Genomic DNA, 13,297 nt, shown 5'->3' with positions numbered 1-13,297 from the left:
AACCAGTCACTTGGTTTTTATTTTAATCAGTGGGAGTGCAAACCTGATGCCCTTGGGAAGAGGTAACTGATTGCACCCACAGGCGGTGTGCAGAAAGCATGCAAGATTGGTACAAGCTACCCCAATGCACATTAGCTACTCAGGTAGTCCTGCCCCCACCCCCAATCTGCCACTTGTGCCTCAATTAATGGTGGACAACTGACCCTTGTCAGATTAAAAACTAACTGAACTCCATCCTTTCTCCAACCCTACCTTTTTTTAAAAAAAAAATACTTTGGGATCAGCATAGCTAAGGAGAAACCCACCCTTCTAGCTCCAACTCTCTGCTCCGAGTTTCTTGTACCCTGTCCTTGGACTCCTGCCTTCCTTTTCAACCACCAAGATTTGTTTTGGGGCCAGGCTGGCACTCTCTTGGGCCTGTCCTCCCACCCTTTCAAGTCTGGTGTGCATTGGGTATGTTCCACAGTGCACCATGAGCCACAACATCCCAGAATTCAACCCTGAGGAACCAAGAATCAGCAGATACCCACCATGACACTGCAGCACTTCTTCAAAGGTAGAGGACAACAGAGGCCCCCAGGCTGGCTCACATGGGGAAGACAGGATGGCTTCTGCCATGGTAAAAGGTGAAAGACAAGAGGTTCTGTCGCAGTGGTTTTAAGGGATGAGGTGGTGGCAAGGGGTCTCCAGAGATTTGGTAGTCCAGTTCAGGTTTGGGCCAATATCTGAATCACGCCTTGGACATTTCCGAGGTTCTTTTGTCATTACTCAAGATCCATCTTCTCTGCTGGGCAAGTGACCACACTGTGTTTAGTCATCACTACAAGTGCAAGTTTGCACCTGGCACATTCCCTCTGCTCATGCTTGATCTCACGAGCAGTCAGAGTTATTGTCTAACACATTAACGTAGCATAGACCCTTGGGGAAATGTCACTTGGTGACCGTTAGCCTGCTCTGTGCCCCCCCAATGTGAGACAGGGATGTAAGGGCAGATCCTCCAGCCTCTAAGACTGGATGCACCATTCGCGTCTTCCTCCGCCCACATTTCATCTTTATTGCTGGGCCGTAAACCCAGGGCCACCCAGAGGATTCAGGGGCCCCTTCCATTAAAAAAAAAAAAGTTGCAATATTATAGAATGCTATATTCTCATGGGGGCCCCTGCAGGGCTTGGGGCAAATTGCCCCACTCACCCCTCCCCCAACCCCGGGCAGCCCTGCGTAAACCTTAGCTCAGCTTTGCAGCAAATGCAAGAACCAACATTTAGAAACGTGGAGGGTGACAAACTGGGAATGTTCTGAATGCGTTCTTTGAATACTGGGTGGGGAGTATTGACCTGGGAAGGTTGCAGGGGAATTTTGCTGGGACTGTCTGCATTGGGGGATGGGAGACTTTCCTTGAGGGAGGATACCTGAGCACATAACATGAGAACCCAGGAAGGGGGTTGGAGACCAGGTGACACCTCTGCCTGGGAAACTGGACAAAGGCTAGGGAAGGAGCTGGGGGGAGGCTGAGTGAGAGGCTGGAGGGAGTTTCAGTTTGCAGCTGGCTGAGGAAATGGAGGGGAGCCGAGATGGGGCTTGGGCCTCCCTGCCTCCTCCCCCACCCCCAAGAAGGACCTAACTGAGGGGTCCTGTTGTCCGTACCTGCAAGACCTGTCTTGGACTGTGTTCCTGTCGTCTAAATAAACCTTGTGTTTTGCTGGCTGGCTGAGTCATGGTGAATCGCAGGAAGCTGGGGGTGCAGAGCCTTGTCTCCTCCACACTCCGTGACATGGGGGTTTAAACCTGGGCACCTAAATCTGTATTTAGCTCCCTCAATGGCCTGGTTTTCAGAGGTGGGAGTTGTGGGAGCTCTATACCTCTGAAAATTAGCCCACTAACTTTAAGCACTTCCTCCCAAAAATTTGGGCTAAGGCTCCTTGTGGAAGCTAATTTCTTCCACAGTCAAGGCAGAGTTCCTACAGCCCCGGTGAGGAGCAGAGCAGTCAGCCCGTTATAGAGCAGGGTTGATTGCCCACCTCTTCACCTGCAGCCCCATCCCCATTCCACCCACGGCCCTGCCCAGTTCCCCCCCCCCACACACACACCTCGCTCTGGCCCTGAGGCTGGAGAAGCTCTGTGCCCCTGCTGCAGCTTCAGCCCCATGGCAGGGAGCGAGAGCTCCTCCAGCCCCAGGGTCACAGCAGGGGGGAGATTTTTCCAGGGGCCCCAAATTGGCTGGGGCGCCAGTGTGATAATCTGCCAGTGCCCACAGCCCATCTGAACACCAAGGGAATTGGGATTTCTCACCCATCTAGAGATCTCCCTCTGTTTCTAAGGGCTATACTCCAGCACAGAGCTCTTAAGGGAGTAATTCTGCTCTACATCTTTTCAAAACCATTATGGGTCCCGCTATCCAGGAAACGAACACCATTTGGTTGGAAAGAGGGCTGATTACATCAGGAAATAACACTGACACTTTAACCAGATCTCATCAGCTAAGTGAGGGTTTGGGCTCTGTCTGACCATGGCTGTGCTAGAGATCCCAGGCAACTGTAAGAAGTGATGCTAGTGATTCAACAGGTGGCATTCTTCCCTTTAATCCAGTACTCAGCATAGCATTACACTACTGGGGAGGGAGCCTTCGGATCAGTTGGAAACAGTAAGTCCTGCCATTCATGGCAATTGAAGATCTCAGTATTTTCTGCAAATACAGGCCTGTTAGACCCAGTGACCCATCCTAATTAGAATCTCCCTGTCTACATTCCCCTAGCAATTTCAACTGGAAAAGGGCTTTATTTTTCATCACTTCTCTCACACTGTTGTATGTTGTAATAGCAGCTGGAACATTCTACACCAGAGGTGGCTGCATGACAGATTTGGGTGAACAGGTCCGTGAATGTGTGGCATTTTGTTAAAAACCATTGGGAGTCTTCCAGCTGAAAAGTGCTATAGGATTTTTGTTACACATTTGTATGAACAGGATGCTGATACAAGCTGGAGAATTAAATCCACAGAAGAGGTAAGTAAGCCATAACGCATTGTAAATTTGCACCTCATAACCTACATCTCAGCAACGTACTTCTGTCCTGTCCTAGAGAGACCACCTCTAGGGCTGGGGAAAGAGTTCGCTCTGCCTGGGCCATTCAACCCTTGCATTCTCTGCAGAAATGCCTACATTTACAATTTGCGGGATTTTTTTCGTTTAGACACTTGTCCACTAGGAACATAGTTGAGGCCACTCCAGCAGATCACTCAACAGCCAGCAGCTGGTAACAATGCTTACTCACTACTAGTCAAGGCTAGATTCAAAGAAGCTACTTGCTCCATCAACAAGTAATAAACATCATGTCATGCCCTGAGCTCTCTGATTCCTCTATAGCATAACATAAGGGGAGATGGTAGGGCATAGATATGACACGTGATTTCCCACACTGTGGTGGTCACTTCCGTCATGAGAAAAAAAGTGGAACTCTATTTCACAGTTTCAGCTGCTAAAGCAGAGCTGGCCCAATCAGCTCTGGCCACAGTGCAGCCACTGCATTGTACTAGCCAGTCCACTTTCACAGAAGTGCACTTCCCAGAATCAAGCAAAAGGAAACCACGCTTCAGAAAGTAGGCCATATCTTAATGTAGTATCTCGACAAACACGTGTTCCCTTTGGCCACTTGAATAATTGTCCCCACCCCCCAAACCAGTGATGTTAGGAAGATAGTTAGGGGCTAGAGGCACCAGGGAGACTTTGGTGCTGCAACACTCAATGTTTAGGGGCTCTGCCATCTAGTGGAATTCACAACCCTGAGTGAAGTGCCCCGGCTCCCCAGACAGCACACAGGGGAGAGAGGTGCTGACAGAAGGGATTCCCCAAAGCCAGCCTGCTGCTGAGCAGGGACATGCCTTATCTGTCCTGTTGGAAATGCAGAGGAAAGGGGGTTAGCCTCCTTGCCAGAGGATGTTGTGAAGGCCAAGACTATAACAGCATTCAAAAAAGAACTATACACATTCATGGAGGATAGGTCCATCAATGGCTATTAGCCAGGATGGAAAGGGATGGTGTCCCTAGCCTGTTTGCCAGAAGCTGGGAATGAGTGATAGAGGATGGATCACTTGATGATGGTCTGTTCTACCCATTTCCTCTGGGGCAACTAGCATTGGCCACTGTTGGAAGACAGGATGCTGGGCTAGATGGACCTTTGGTCTGACCTGGTATAGCCGTTCTTATGTTCTTAGCCTAGGCCCCACCATTTAAAAGCACTTAGGCACCTGCCACTGCTCAGAAGTCACGTCTGTGACCCCTCTCCTGGAATTAGGTGTCTAAGGCAGCCCTTTCTCATGAATCCTCATAGCGTACTGGTTACAGGACACACCGGAGAAAAGGGGTTCAAATCCCACCTCTGCCAACTTTGGAGCAGATCACCCATCTCACTGCCCTGACTGGTTGACTGCAGTTTCTCCTTCTCGCTAGCTCAATGACTGTTGAATTGTTTATACAAAGTGGAACAGCTGCCAGCAGAGAAAGGAGCAGCACCCCATCTCACTACCCTCCAGCCCAACAGTTATTACACTCACCTGCAATGCAGGAGACCCACCTTTATGCCTCTACTCCTAATCAGGCAGAGGGGGGATCTGAACCTGGTTCTCCCACATCCCAGGTGAATGTTTGAACTAGGGAGTGGGGAAGGGAACACCATCCCCTCCTCAGCTGTGCTTTGTATAGGGCCTGATCCTGTAGGCCTGCTTTCAGATGTGCTCTAAGAACACCTCCCGAATCAGGCGCCACTGGGGAGCTAGGCAGGGGACCGTCTAGCTGATGGATCCTACCAGGGCTTAGGAGTGAGTTACGTGCCAAGGAGCTCAGCGCTGTCAGGACTTCAGCAGTTGTGCACTTGTCCATGGGCAGAAATTCAGGTGTCTCGGTGACTTCACCAGCAGAAACTCAGGCACTTGGGTTTAGGTGGCTGCTGAGCAATAGCTTTGTGATTGCCAGAGGCACTAAGGCCAACGGTCTGGTGTCGAAGTCTCCCTTGTGAACCTGGCTCTTGGTGTAATTCTAGCTGTCTCTGAATGAGGTGCAAAGAGGAGGAGCCAAGAACACATCACCACTCAGTTCACTACTGACCACCAGCAAGTGTTCCACAGACCACTTGCCACTGACAGCCCCTGGTGCAGGAACTGCTGCTCTGAGCCACGCTTGTGAGGAGAGTGAGAAATCAGCAGGCCCCCGGTACAGACGCTGCCAATGACAGAGACTGCGGGAGATTAAAGGGCTGTTCAGCTGATTGCAGACTAGGGCATCGAAAGGACCAGAGTCAGAGGAAATCTGCATGGGTCCCTGGAGCCCAGCTGTTATTACACATGAGATCAAGACCCCACTGTGCTAAGTGCTGTAAGAGACAGTCCTTGCCCCCAACCATTTATAATCAAAAGACGACAGGGGAGAGGACAGAGAGGAAAGACAACTTGCCCCAGATCACAAAGCAGGCCAATAGCAGAGCTAGGACTAGAACCTAGGTCTACCTGAGCCTCCCCCCGGCCACCCCTCCCAGTGTCTTAACTAACTAGACCCCACTGCTTCCTCCAAGGTCCCCAGAGCAAACCCTATCTCCACTCCTCTCCCAAATGGCACGGTGTTCAAAAACCAGATCTGGAGCCATATTCTGTGGCTTGGGCTCATCTCTTCCTTATTGTTTTACCCACTTTCACTCTCCTGCCCCACTCAAACAATCACCAGGAGATGATCCTCTGTAGTCACGCTGCCTTGAGGAGTGGTGCACAGCCACCTGATAGCCAATGTGCCCAGTTCATGCCTTGATCCCATGTGGCTTCTTCGAACAATTAAAATGCACCCATCCCCCACTCACAGCTGGCAAAGACTGAAATAAATCCCAAGCTCGGAACTCGCTCAGACTGTGAGGTGCTCAAGTCCCAATTTCACTCCTGCCCCAAACTTCTGCCATGGACCAGACCACACCAGAACACCCAATGGGGTGTGTTTGGCAGGTATGGAGGGGGACTGGAATTTGAACAGAGATCTGGACTCCACAGCTGGATCCAATCTTTCTAATAGCCCATAAAAAAAAATCTGGATCTGAACATCCTGGCATTTGGAAGAACGCCTCTCTGCCCTATGTATAATGAAGACTGTTGAGGAGAGAAGGTTTAGTGCTTAGCTCTCATGAAATCCACGTTCCTTCATCCATGAATGAGATGAAGCCAATCACACTTACAAAAATAACATTATTTTACTGTACATATAGATATATTATAGGGAACAATACATCAATAGTTTAAACTATTGCCTGCTTGACCGCTACATTGCTGTGTGTCACATTAATTACTCACAGTCTGGGGTTATGCTGCGACCTATTCAGCAAGCTTCAAGTCCTGGTTTTCGGTTACTACCTAGCCCCAAAATAGCACTTCTTGCAGTGAGCACATAGTGCTCGCCAACATGTCCCATCCTTTGTGGAGGTGCCAGTAAAAAGCAGTAGAGCCAAGTGATGGAACATGGAGTCAACCAATGAAAAGTAACAGAGACTATGTTCTCATTCTTGGAAGGGCATTTGAGACATAGTCCTTGGGGCATAAATACAAGCCGGGCCTTTATCTCAGGTATGGACAGTGGAGGTTAGTCATGGCAAGAATGGTTGGCTTTGCCTGCCATTTTGATTTCAGGTGCAGTCTGGTCTGTATCCGCTGCTGTACATTGACTGCACTCTGCTTCTCCTGGGTATACTAATATTGCACCCGTTCCCAGACTAAGCACTAATTGGACAGACACCTGGACATATCCTGCAAACTCTGGGCCCTCCCTCGGACTCACAACAGCCATCCTATGTCAATGCAATGGCTCATCCAGCATGCCCCCAGGGTTAGAGAAAGCGGGGGTGAGCACTCAGCTGGTTTGCTGAATACTAGGGCTCCCTGGATGAGGACCAACCTTCACACAACTGCCAGATTTTGGAGGTGCTCCCCCAGGGATGTTTGTGGCAGGAGTGGGTTTGTTAGGAGACCCAGATCAGGAGGACCCCCAGAGAGGAAATAGTGATTTTGTTCCCTTCCCCCATTATATTGTGTTCAGTTCTCTCCTCCTCCACACAATACCCCGCTCGCCAAGTGTGGACCCGCCCTGCCCCATTTCCTCGCCCAAAGTGAGATCCCCTGCAGTGCCAGCCCCCTTCCTCCCCCACAACTAGCTGGTCTCACCTGACAGTGAGTCAGTGTGGGGTGGAACCAGCCTGGCTACCTACCCATCCCAGGGAGTGCAGGGGACACCTGGGCCTTGTGAAGGACCACAGGGTGAGGGGGATGGATAAAGAGGGATGAAGGGCCATTGGAGGGTGAGGGGGACCTGGAGAGTCAAGGAGAGTTGGGAGGCTTGGGGACCTGGGTGGATGCTGGAAGGTAGCAGAGAGTGGTTGGTAACAGTGGAGCCAGGGGTGGCTCCAGGCACCAGCACAGCAAGTGTGTGTCTGGGGCAGCAAGCCGGGGGGGGAAGCGTGACAATTGCTGCGAAGGCAGCCGTCAGGCAGCCTTTCTTCAGGAGGTCTGCTGGTCCCGCGGCTTCGGCGGCAGGTACGCTGAAGGCGCAAGAGCGGCAGATCACCCACAGAAACGCTGCCAAAGGCTGCCTGACTGCCATACTTGGGGTGGCAAAAAACAGAGCAGCCCCTGAATGAAGAGGCTAGACTGAGTTGGCGGGGGCTGGAGACGCAGTTGGGAAGCCATGGGAGGCTGGGAGAAGTTGGGGAGATATGGGAAGGCAGTGGGATGTTTTGAGGAGCTGTGGAAGGCTAGGAGAGGATCTGGGGGGTCATGTGGGAGCTGGGTTGCACTGGGGAGGGAGAGGAAGCCAAGGAGAGGTGCTGGGAGGGGTTGGAGGGCTAGGGAGCGGCTGAGGTGAAGCCTGGGGGAGGTGCTATAAGGGGCGTATGTGCCGGGTAGATTGGGGAGACTGGGGAGGTGCGGAGGCTGGGAGGCTATGGGTTATGTGAGAGCTGGGTTGTCCTGGGAAGCCAGGGGAGGTGCTAAAGTGGATTGGGGAGCCATGGGAGGCTGGGGACAAGGTCTGGGTAGGCTGTGGAGCTGTGAGGGTGGGGGAAGTTCTGCAGTGTTATGTTGGGGGTGAGTGGTGCTGGGAAGCCAGTGGAGGTGCTAGAGTGATCTAGATGTGTTGGGGAGCCATGGGAGGCTGTAGGAGGTGCTAGGGTGGGCTGGGAGTGTTTGGGAAGCCAGAGGAAGGTGAGCTGAGGAGCTAGGGGCGGATTGTGGTGGGCTGGGGAGCCAGGGGGTGGGGGTAGATCTGGGGGGTTATGTGGCAGCTGGTTGAGCCATGGAAGGCTGAAAGACTATGGGGTGAGTTGGGGAAGTGCAAGGAGGGGGTAAGGGAGCCATGTTGTGGGTGAGGGATGTGTTTAGGTGGTTTGGAGAGGCTGGGGAGCTCAAGGGAAGGTACTGAGATCTATTGGGAGTACCAGGGGCTACTGGAGGAAGGGCTGGGTTTGGGGTGGCCTGAAGCCAGGGGGATAGGCAGGGGAGCCAGGAGTGCTGGGTTTGGGGAGGGGGCTTCTCCTCACCTCTCTCTGGAAGCTCCCATCCTTGCCTCATTCCCTGACAGCTGTTGCCTGGTCCCAAGAAGCAGAGCCTGCAGGGAAAACCCCTCAGGGGAGGCAGAGGCTGCCCAGCATGCACCACAGCAGCTCCAGGGCCCAGGAGGAGCCTTATGAGGTTGCCCAGGTGGACACATGGCCCTTGCAACCTGCCCCATCACTCAGGGGTTGCTGGAATTCCCCTCCATCACCCAGGATCTCCAGGGACTCTGCAGTGAGGGGTGTCCTGGGCTATTTTAGAGATGATCCTGAACCAGCTCCCCAGCTGCAAACATCACCCATCTGGGGGGAGGCAGGGAGAGCTCAGATCCAAACCCACCTCTGGATGGTCACCTCAAAGTTCCTGTGTGCAGAGCAGGGCAAGGGCTGTCCTCAGAGCACCTCCTGTCCCACCTGCTGGGGGGGGCAGGGCCCTGCTGGGAGCTGCAGCCACAGCTCAGAAGAGGACAGGCTACTGGGGTGCAGTTTCCCCAGGAGGAGATGGGGGAAGGGGATACAGGGACTTGCACAAACCCCAGGAACAATTTGGGATTTTTTCAGACAAATTCATTCCTAGTTCCTAAACTACAGACCTCAGTGGAGTCCCCATCGGGGATTAGGTGAAAGTACTCGATGTAAACCCACCATGCTGTGCTCTAAATTCTCTCCAGCGCTCTTCCTTGCTGCTGCACCTTGCCTGAGTCAGCTGTGCTGCGATGCCAAATACTCACTGCGTGTTTGGCAGAGAAGCAGTTAAAGACAGGGTCTTCCCTCCCTCCACATTTGTGTATACCAAATTTTCCATGTAATTATTGCTTGTTATCCTCTATAGAACATGGCCCAGATGAGCCCTGGGAATAAAATCTGGTCCCGGGAATTACTTCAATTTCTAAGTCAAATGTGGGGAGGGGGGAGGATAAAAATGACAAATAAAAAAAAAAAAAAAAAGCTCTACTACTCTGACATACCCTGCAGACACTTGAAGCACCTCCAAAAGCAAAGGTGCTAAATGGTCATACATAATATTAATCCCCGCCCTGTCCCCCAGCAATGATCGCATCCAGCGCCAGGCAGTGAACTCCCCAGTCCTGTGGAGATACACACAAACACCGTCTCTGCAAGGGGCCCAAATGCTGTCCTTAGTAGGGTAAACAGGATTTTCATCGATGTAACAGAGCAGAATTGGGCCCAGTGCATGATCTTCTCAGGTAGTAAACACTCTCCTTGAGTGAGTAGTGAGTTTAAAGGAGGCCTTTGGCATGCTAGATGTTTTTCAGCTACATTTAGGTTCTCCTAGGGTGACCCAAGTAGTTCACAAGGTGAAAGTTTTAATCCTTGGAGATCCGTTTCCAAGTCAATCTGGCTGTCACGTGTCAAAGGGCAAACAAGGGATGCCTGGTGGGCATCTTCCAGCTAGATCCTTGCTAGCCCAGCACAGTATTAGACTAGTCCTATGGACAGAATATTTCTTATACCGTACAGTACCCAACTCGTGTTAGTATCAGTCCTGAGTGCGTATTTGCTGAGAGCAACGCTTTGGTGGCCAGCTCTAAAGTTTATATAAACCAAAAAACGTCTTTGATTCCTCAAAATTAACCAGGGCTGTTTCAGAGACGTTGACATACAAGCTGTCTGATTTGGTGAGGTTGAACAATGCCCCCAGGTAGCTGCCCCTGGCCCACATCTTTCCAGCCGCACAGTAGTTCATCTTTCTGTCCTCCATCAGCACCTGGCTAGCTGGGTAGGCTGGATTTTGTTTGAAAACTATGTGGTCTAGGGGCAGGTTGTTGCAGATCTTGCCTCGGAAGAACACCTTGGAGTACACAAAGTACAGGCCTGTTTCATTGATCAGCAGGCTGCGGTGTCTGTATTGAATGTTGGAGGTGAAGGCATGCCCGAGGGTGGCCACCCATTCCAGAGGAAGGGCTTTCTGATCAGCTTTGCCTAGTAACAAAGATTAACAAGAAACATTTAGACAGAGGCACAAGCATGCTAACAGTTTTCAAGTCACACCAGTCGTGGGCAAGTCACTTAACCTCAGCTTCTTCCTGTAAAGCAGGCATGATGCCTGCCAAACTCAGAGCCAGGAGGCTGTTCATTCATGCATGTCAAATGCTCTGCAGTCTCCGGGCCACATGGTTACTCAGCCCAAAAGTGAAGCAAAAAACCCACATAAAGGTAAAAGTACCAGATGAAGTGGGAGTAAATCAGAACCCTTGAGTCTCACATGTCAGTCCTGGAAGGTGAATGATGCAAAGGGAACGCTGGGCTTCATAGCCAGATGACTAGCTAGGAAGTAACCCAGCCACCACTTTCCCCACCCATGTCCGGCTTCTTGTGGCCATTGCTTTCCCCGGCATGTTGACTCTTTACACTGTGTCACATACCTGTTAAATGTGCTGCCTTCCTGATCACCTTCTTCTCTGCTGTTATATTCAGAAGTCCTGTGTTAAAACAGAGAAAGGAGACAGCTTCAGGCTTTGTGGAGAAGACGCGGTGAGGAAATTAAGACTAGGAAGGGGGTCCCCTCTGGGGAATTACAGAGAGAGAGAGAGAGAGAGAGAGAGTTAGTTACAATGGATCAGGGGATATACTTCATTAGGCAGGCATAATTAACCTGTGACACTACCTGCTGCAGGACAGCATTCAGGTATACACCATAGCTTGGTAAATTTAAAAAAAAAAAAAAAAAAAAAAAAAGAGGATTGGGCAGTTAATGTACAAGACTCGGAGCAACATCTGTACCTAGAATAGCTAGGAACAAATACAAGGGCTATCACCTCACTTTAAGATGCTTTAAGATGTCAAACTGATTCCCAGATGGGCTCAAGCAGAAAATATCTTTCTCCCTCCATATGGTACAATCCAGCTTTGCACAATCAGCTGCAACTCACTGGTCTGTTCTGATCAGACCATTTCCATGTCCCTAGAAAGTAGGAGCCTTGCAGCATCTAAATGTAGGCGGCCACTGAAGACTCTACAGAGTGATTCTGTTGAACTTAATCAAATCTTTGGATGTAGGGAAGTAAAATGCTCAGTTACAATTTTAAGACAGAGGCAGAACGATTTCCCAAGATACTTCCTTTCAAATTGTTTTCTAAACAAAAACTGCATTGAAATTGACACATCATCCAGAAAGTTGTGATTTTGAGATAACATTTTCCAGATGGGAAAACTTTTGGTTAGAAAATGCTCAGCCAGTTTTAGTTACAACAATACAGCTCGTACACGAGATACTCAAAAAACAAAAATCAAGTTGCACTTTAAAAGAAGCAAAAAGTCAAGGAAAACAAGAGGAAATAGTATAGTGATGTTGGAAACCCATCTGCTACTGTTTCCCTTTCTCCTCCTCTCTCCCTATATCTGTTTCTCGCAAGAAAACCAGAATCCCACCTTTACAGTGAAGCTCAGGCTATCATATGCATCGTCCAAGAATGGAGAAGGAGGGACCCTGGCTACAGAGTTGGAATCCAAGAGAATCTGAATTTTCTCAGTGTTTATGTGTGTTCAGATCTGGGGCTGGGCCCGGGCCCATCTCTAAGCAATGTTCCCCACAGGCTGCCTGCATTAGGCCAGTTTTTTCTAGCCCTCAAGCAGAAGGGAGACCCCTACCGGCCCCCCAAGCCCATGACAGGCACAGTTACTGCTACAGCCAAAGGAGTGAACATGTCATCTAACAAGCATCAGAGCCTCACAGATGTAACTCCACCATCTGCCATCCAAATTGAAGGGGCGGTTGGGGACAGGAAGGGGGAAAGTGCAGAGATGCTGCCATTTGCAGAATTCCTGGCCCGAGTTCTCCCACACGCACTGACTCGCTGGGAAGGATGGCTCACCTATGCGCTTCTCCATAGAGGAAGAAACATGTCCGGTGCTGGTTAACTGTCAAAATAGAAGAGAGACAAGTTCACACCTAGTAAGTGACCATGGCATGTAAAATAACCATCATAATAGGGACAGATCCTCAGCTGGGGCAAGTGGACATTGACTTCAATCCATTTCCACCAATTTACATCTGCTAAGGGTCTCATTGCTGGCCACTTCTATGTCTATTAATAACCAGACAGACGTTACCTCTCGGAGCTCAGCCAGTTCCTTCTGCAGTTGGACAATCTGAAACATCCCCAGCCCCACTCCAGCGAGGGCCAGCAGGACCAGCAAAAACACCACCAAGAAACAGAGGCATGTGCCATCCCTCTTGTTGCTCTGTTTTCTCCTCCTCCTCTCCGGCACGGGCGGCGGGCAGGTGGCAACGGGTGCCGATGAAGCGCAAGTGGGACTGGCACAGCTGTCCACCCAGAAGATCTGGGGATAGACATAATTCAGGTTCTGCTGCATGGTGGGCAGTGGAATGGCTGGGCTGCCCTGGCTATGGAACTCCTCTTTCATGCGGCAGCTAAATCCGGCTGTGCCAGCCGCAGACTGAGCCCCAGGAGGGAAGCCGGATCTGCCTTTATACGCCTGCATCACCCTAGCAGTGAGATCTACTCATACGTGCCTGAGTCTGAAAACCCTGAGCCAGAAGCAGCAAACCTCAAAGAGCTTCCGCCCACCCCCTCTGATGCAAGACTGCTCCTCCCACATGACAGGAGCAGGCACATTAGGTGCTTCTGAGTGAGCAGCTAGAAGCTCAGCCATGGGCTGCAACTGTAAGCTCCACAGGCCATCCCCGGGATCCAAACCTGCTGGCCAGGCCAAGAGAGCAGGTGCCCTGAGTTAGGACAGGGCTA

The 13,297-nt window shown here is 50.9% G+C and overlaps 1 protein-coding gene across 2 annotated transcripts; it reads right to left on the bottom strand.

Annotated features, from left to right (window-relative positions):
• Positions 1–9,942: 9,942 nt before the first annotated feature.
• FASLG (Fas ligand) lies at positions 9,943–12,996 on the bottom strand. 2 transcript variants are annotated; one of them, XM_032775956.2, is made up of 4 exons: positions 12,642–12,996; positions 12,404–12,449; positions 10,955–11,011; positions 9,943–10,511 (listed from the first exon to the last, which is right to left on the bottom strand). In XM_032775956.2, the coding sequence occupies exons 1-4, from the start codon at positions 12,954–12,956 to the stop codon at positions 10,117–10,119; spliced, it is 813 nt and encodes a 270-aa protein (XP_032631847.1). In that variant the 5' UTR covers positions 12,957–12,996; the 3' UTR covers positions 9,943–10,116. The 2 variants fall into 2 exon arrangements, with proteins under 2 accessions (XP_032631847.1, XP_032631838.1); XM_032775947.2 differs by having other exon boundaries at positions 10,955–10,990; positions 12,383–12,449; positions 12,642–12,972.
• Between the last annotated feature and the right edge of the window lie 301 nt (positions 12,997–13,297).

Source organism: Chelonoidis abingdonii, chromosome 7 (assembly GCF_003597395.2).
Source record: "Chelonoidis abingdonii isolate Lonesome George chromosome 7, CheloAbing_2.0, whole genome shotgun sequence".
Taxonomy (NCBI): Eukaryota; Metazoa; Chordata; order Testudines; family Testudinidae; genus Chelonoidis; species Chelonoidis abingdonii.
This window is presented reverse-complemented; position numbering and strand designations above follow the sequence as displayed.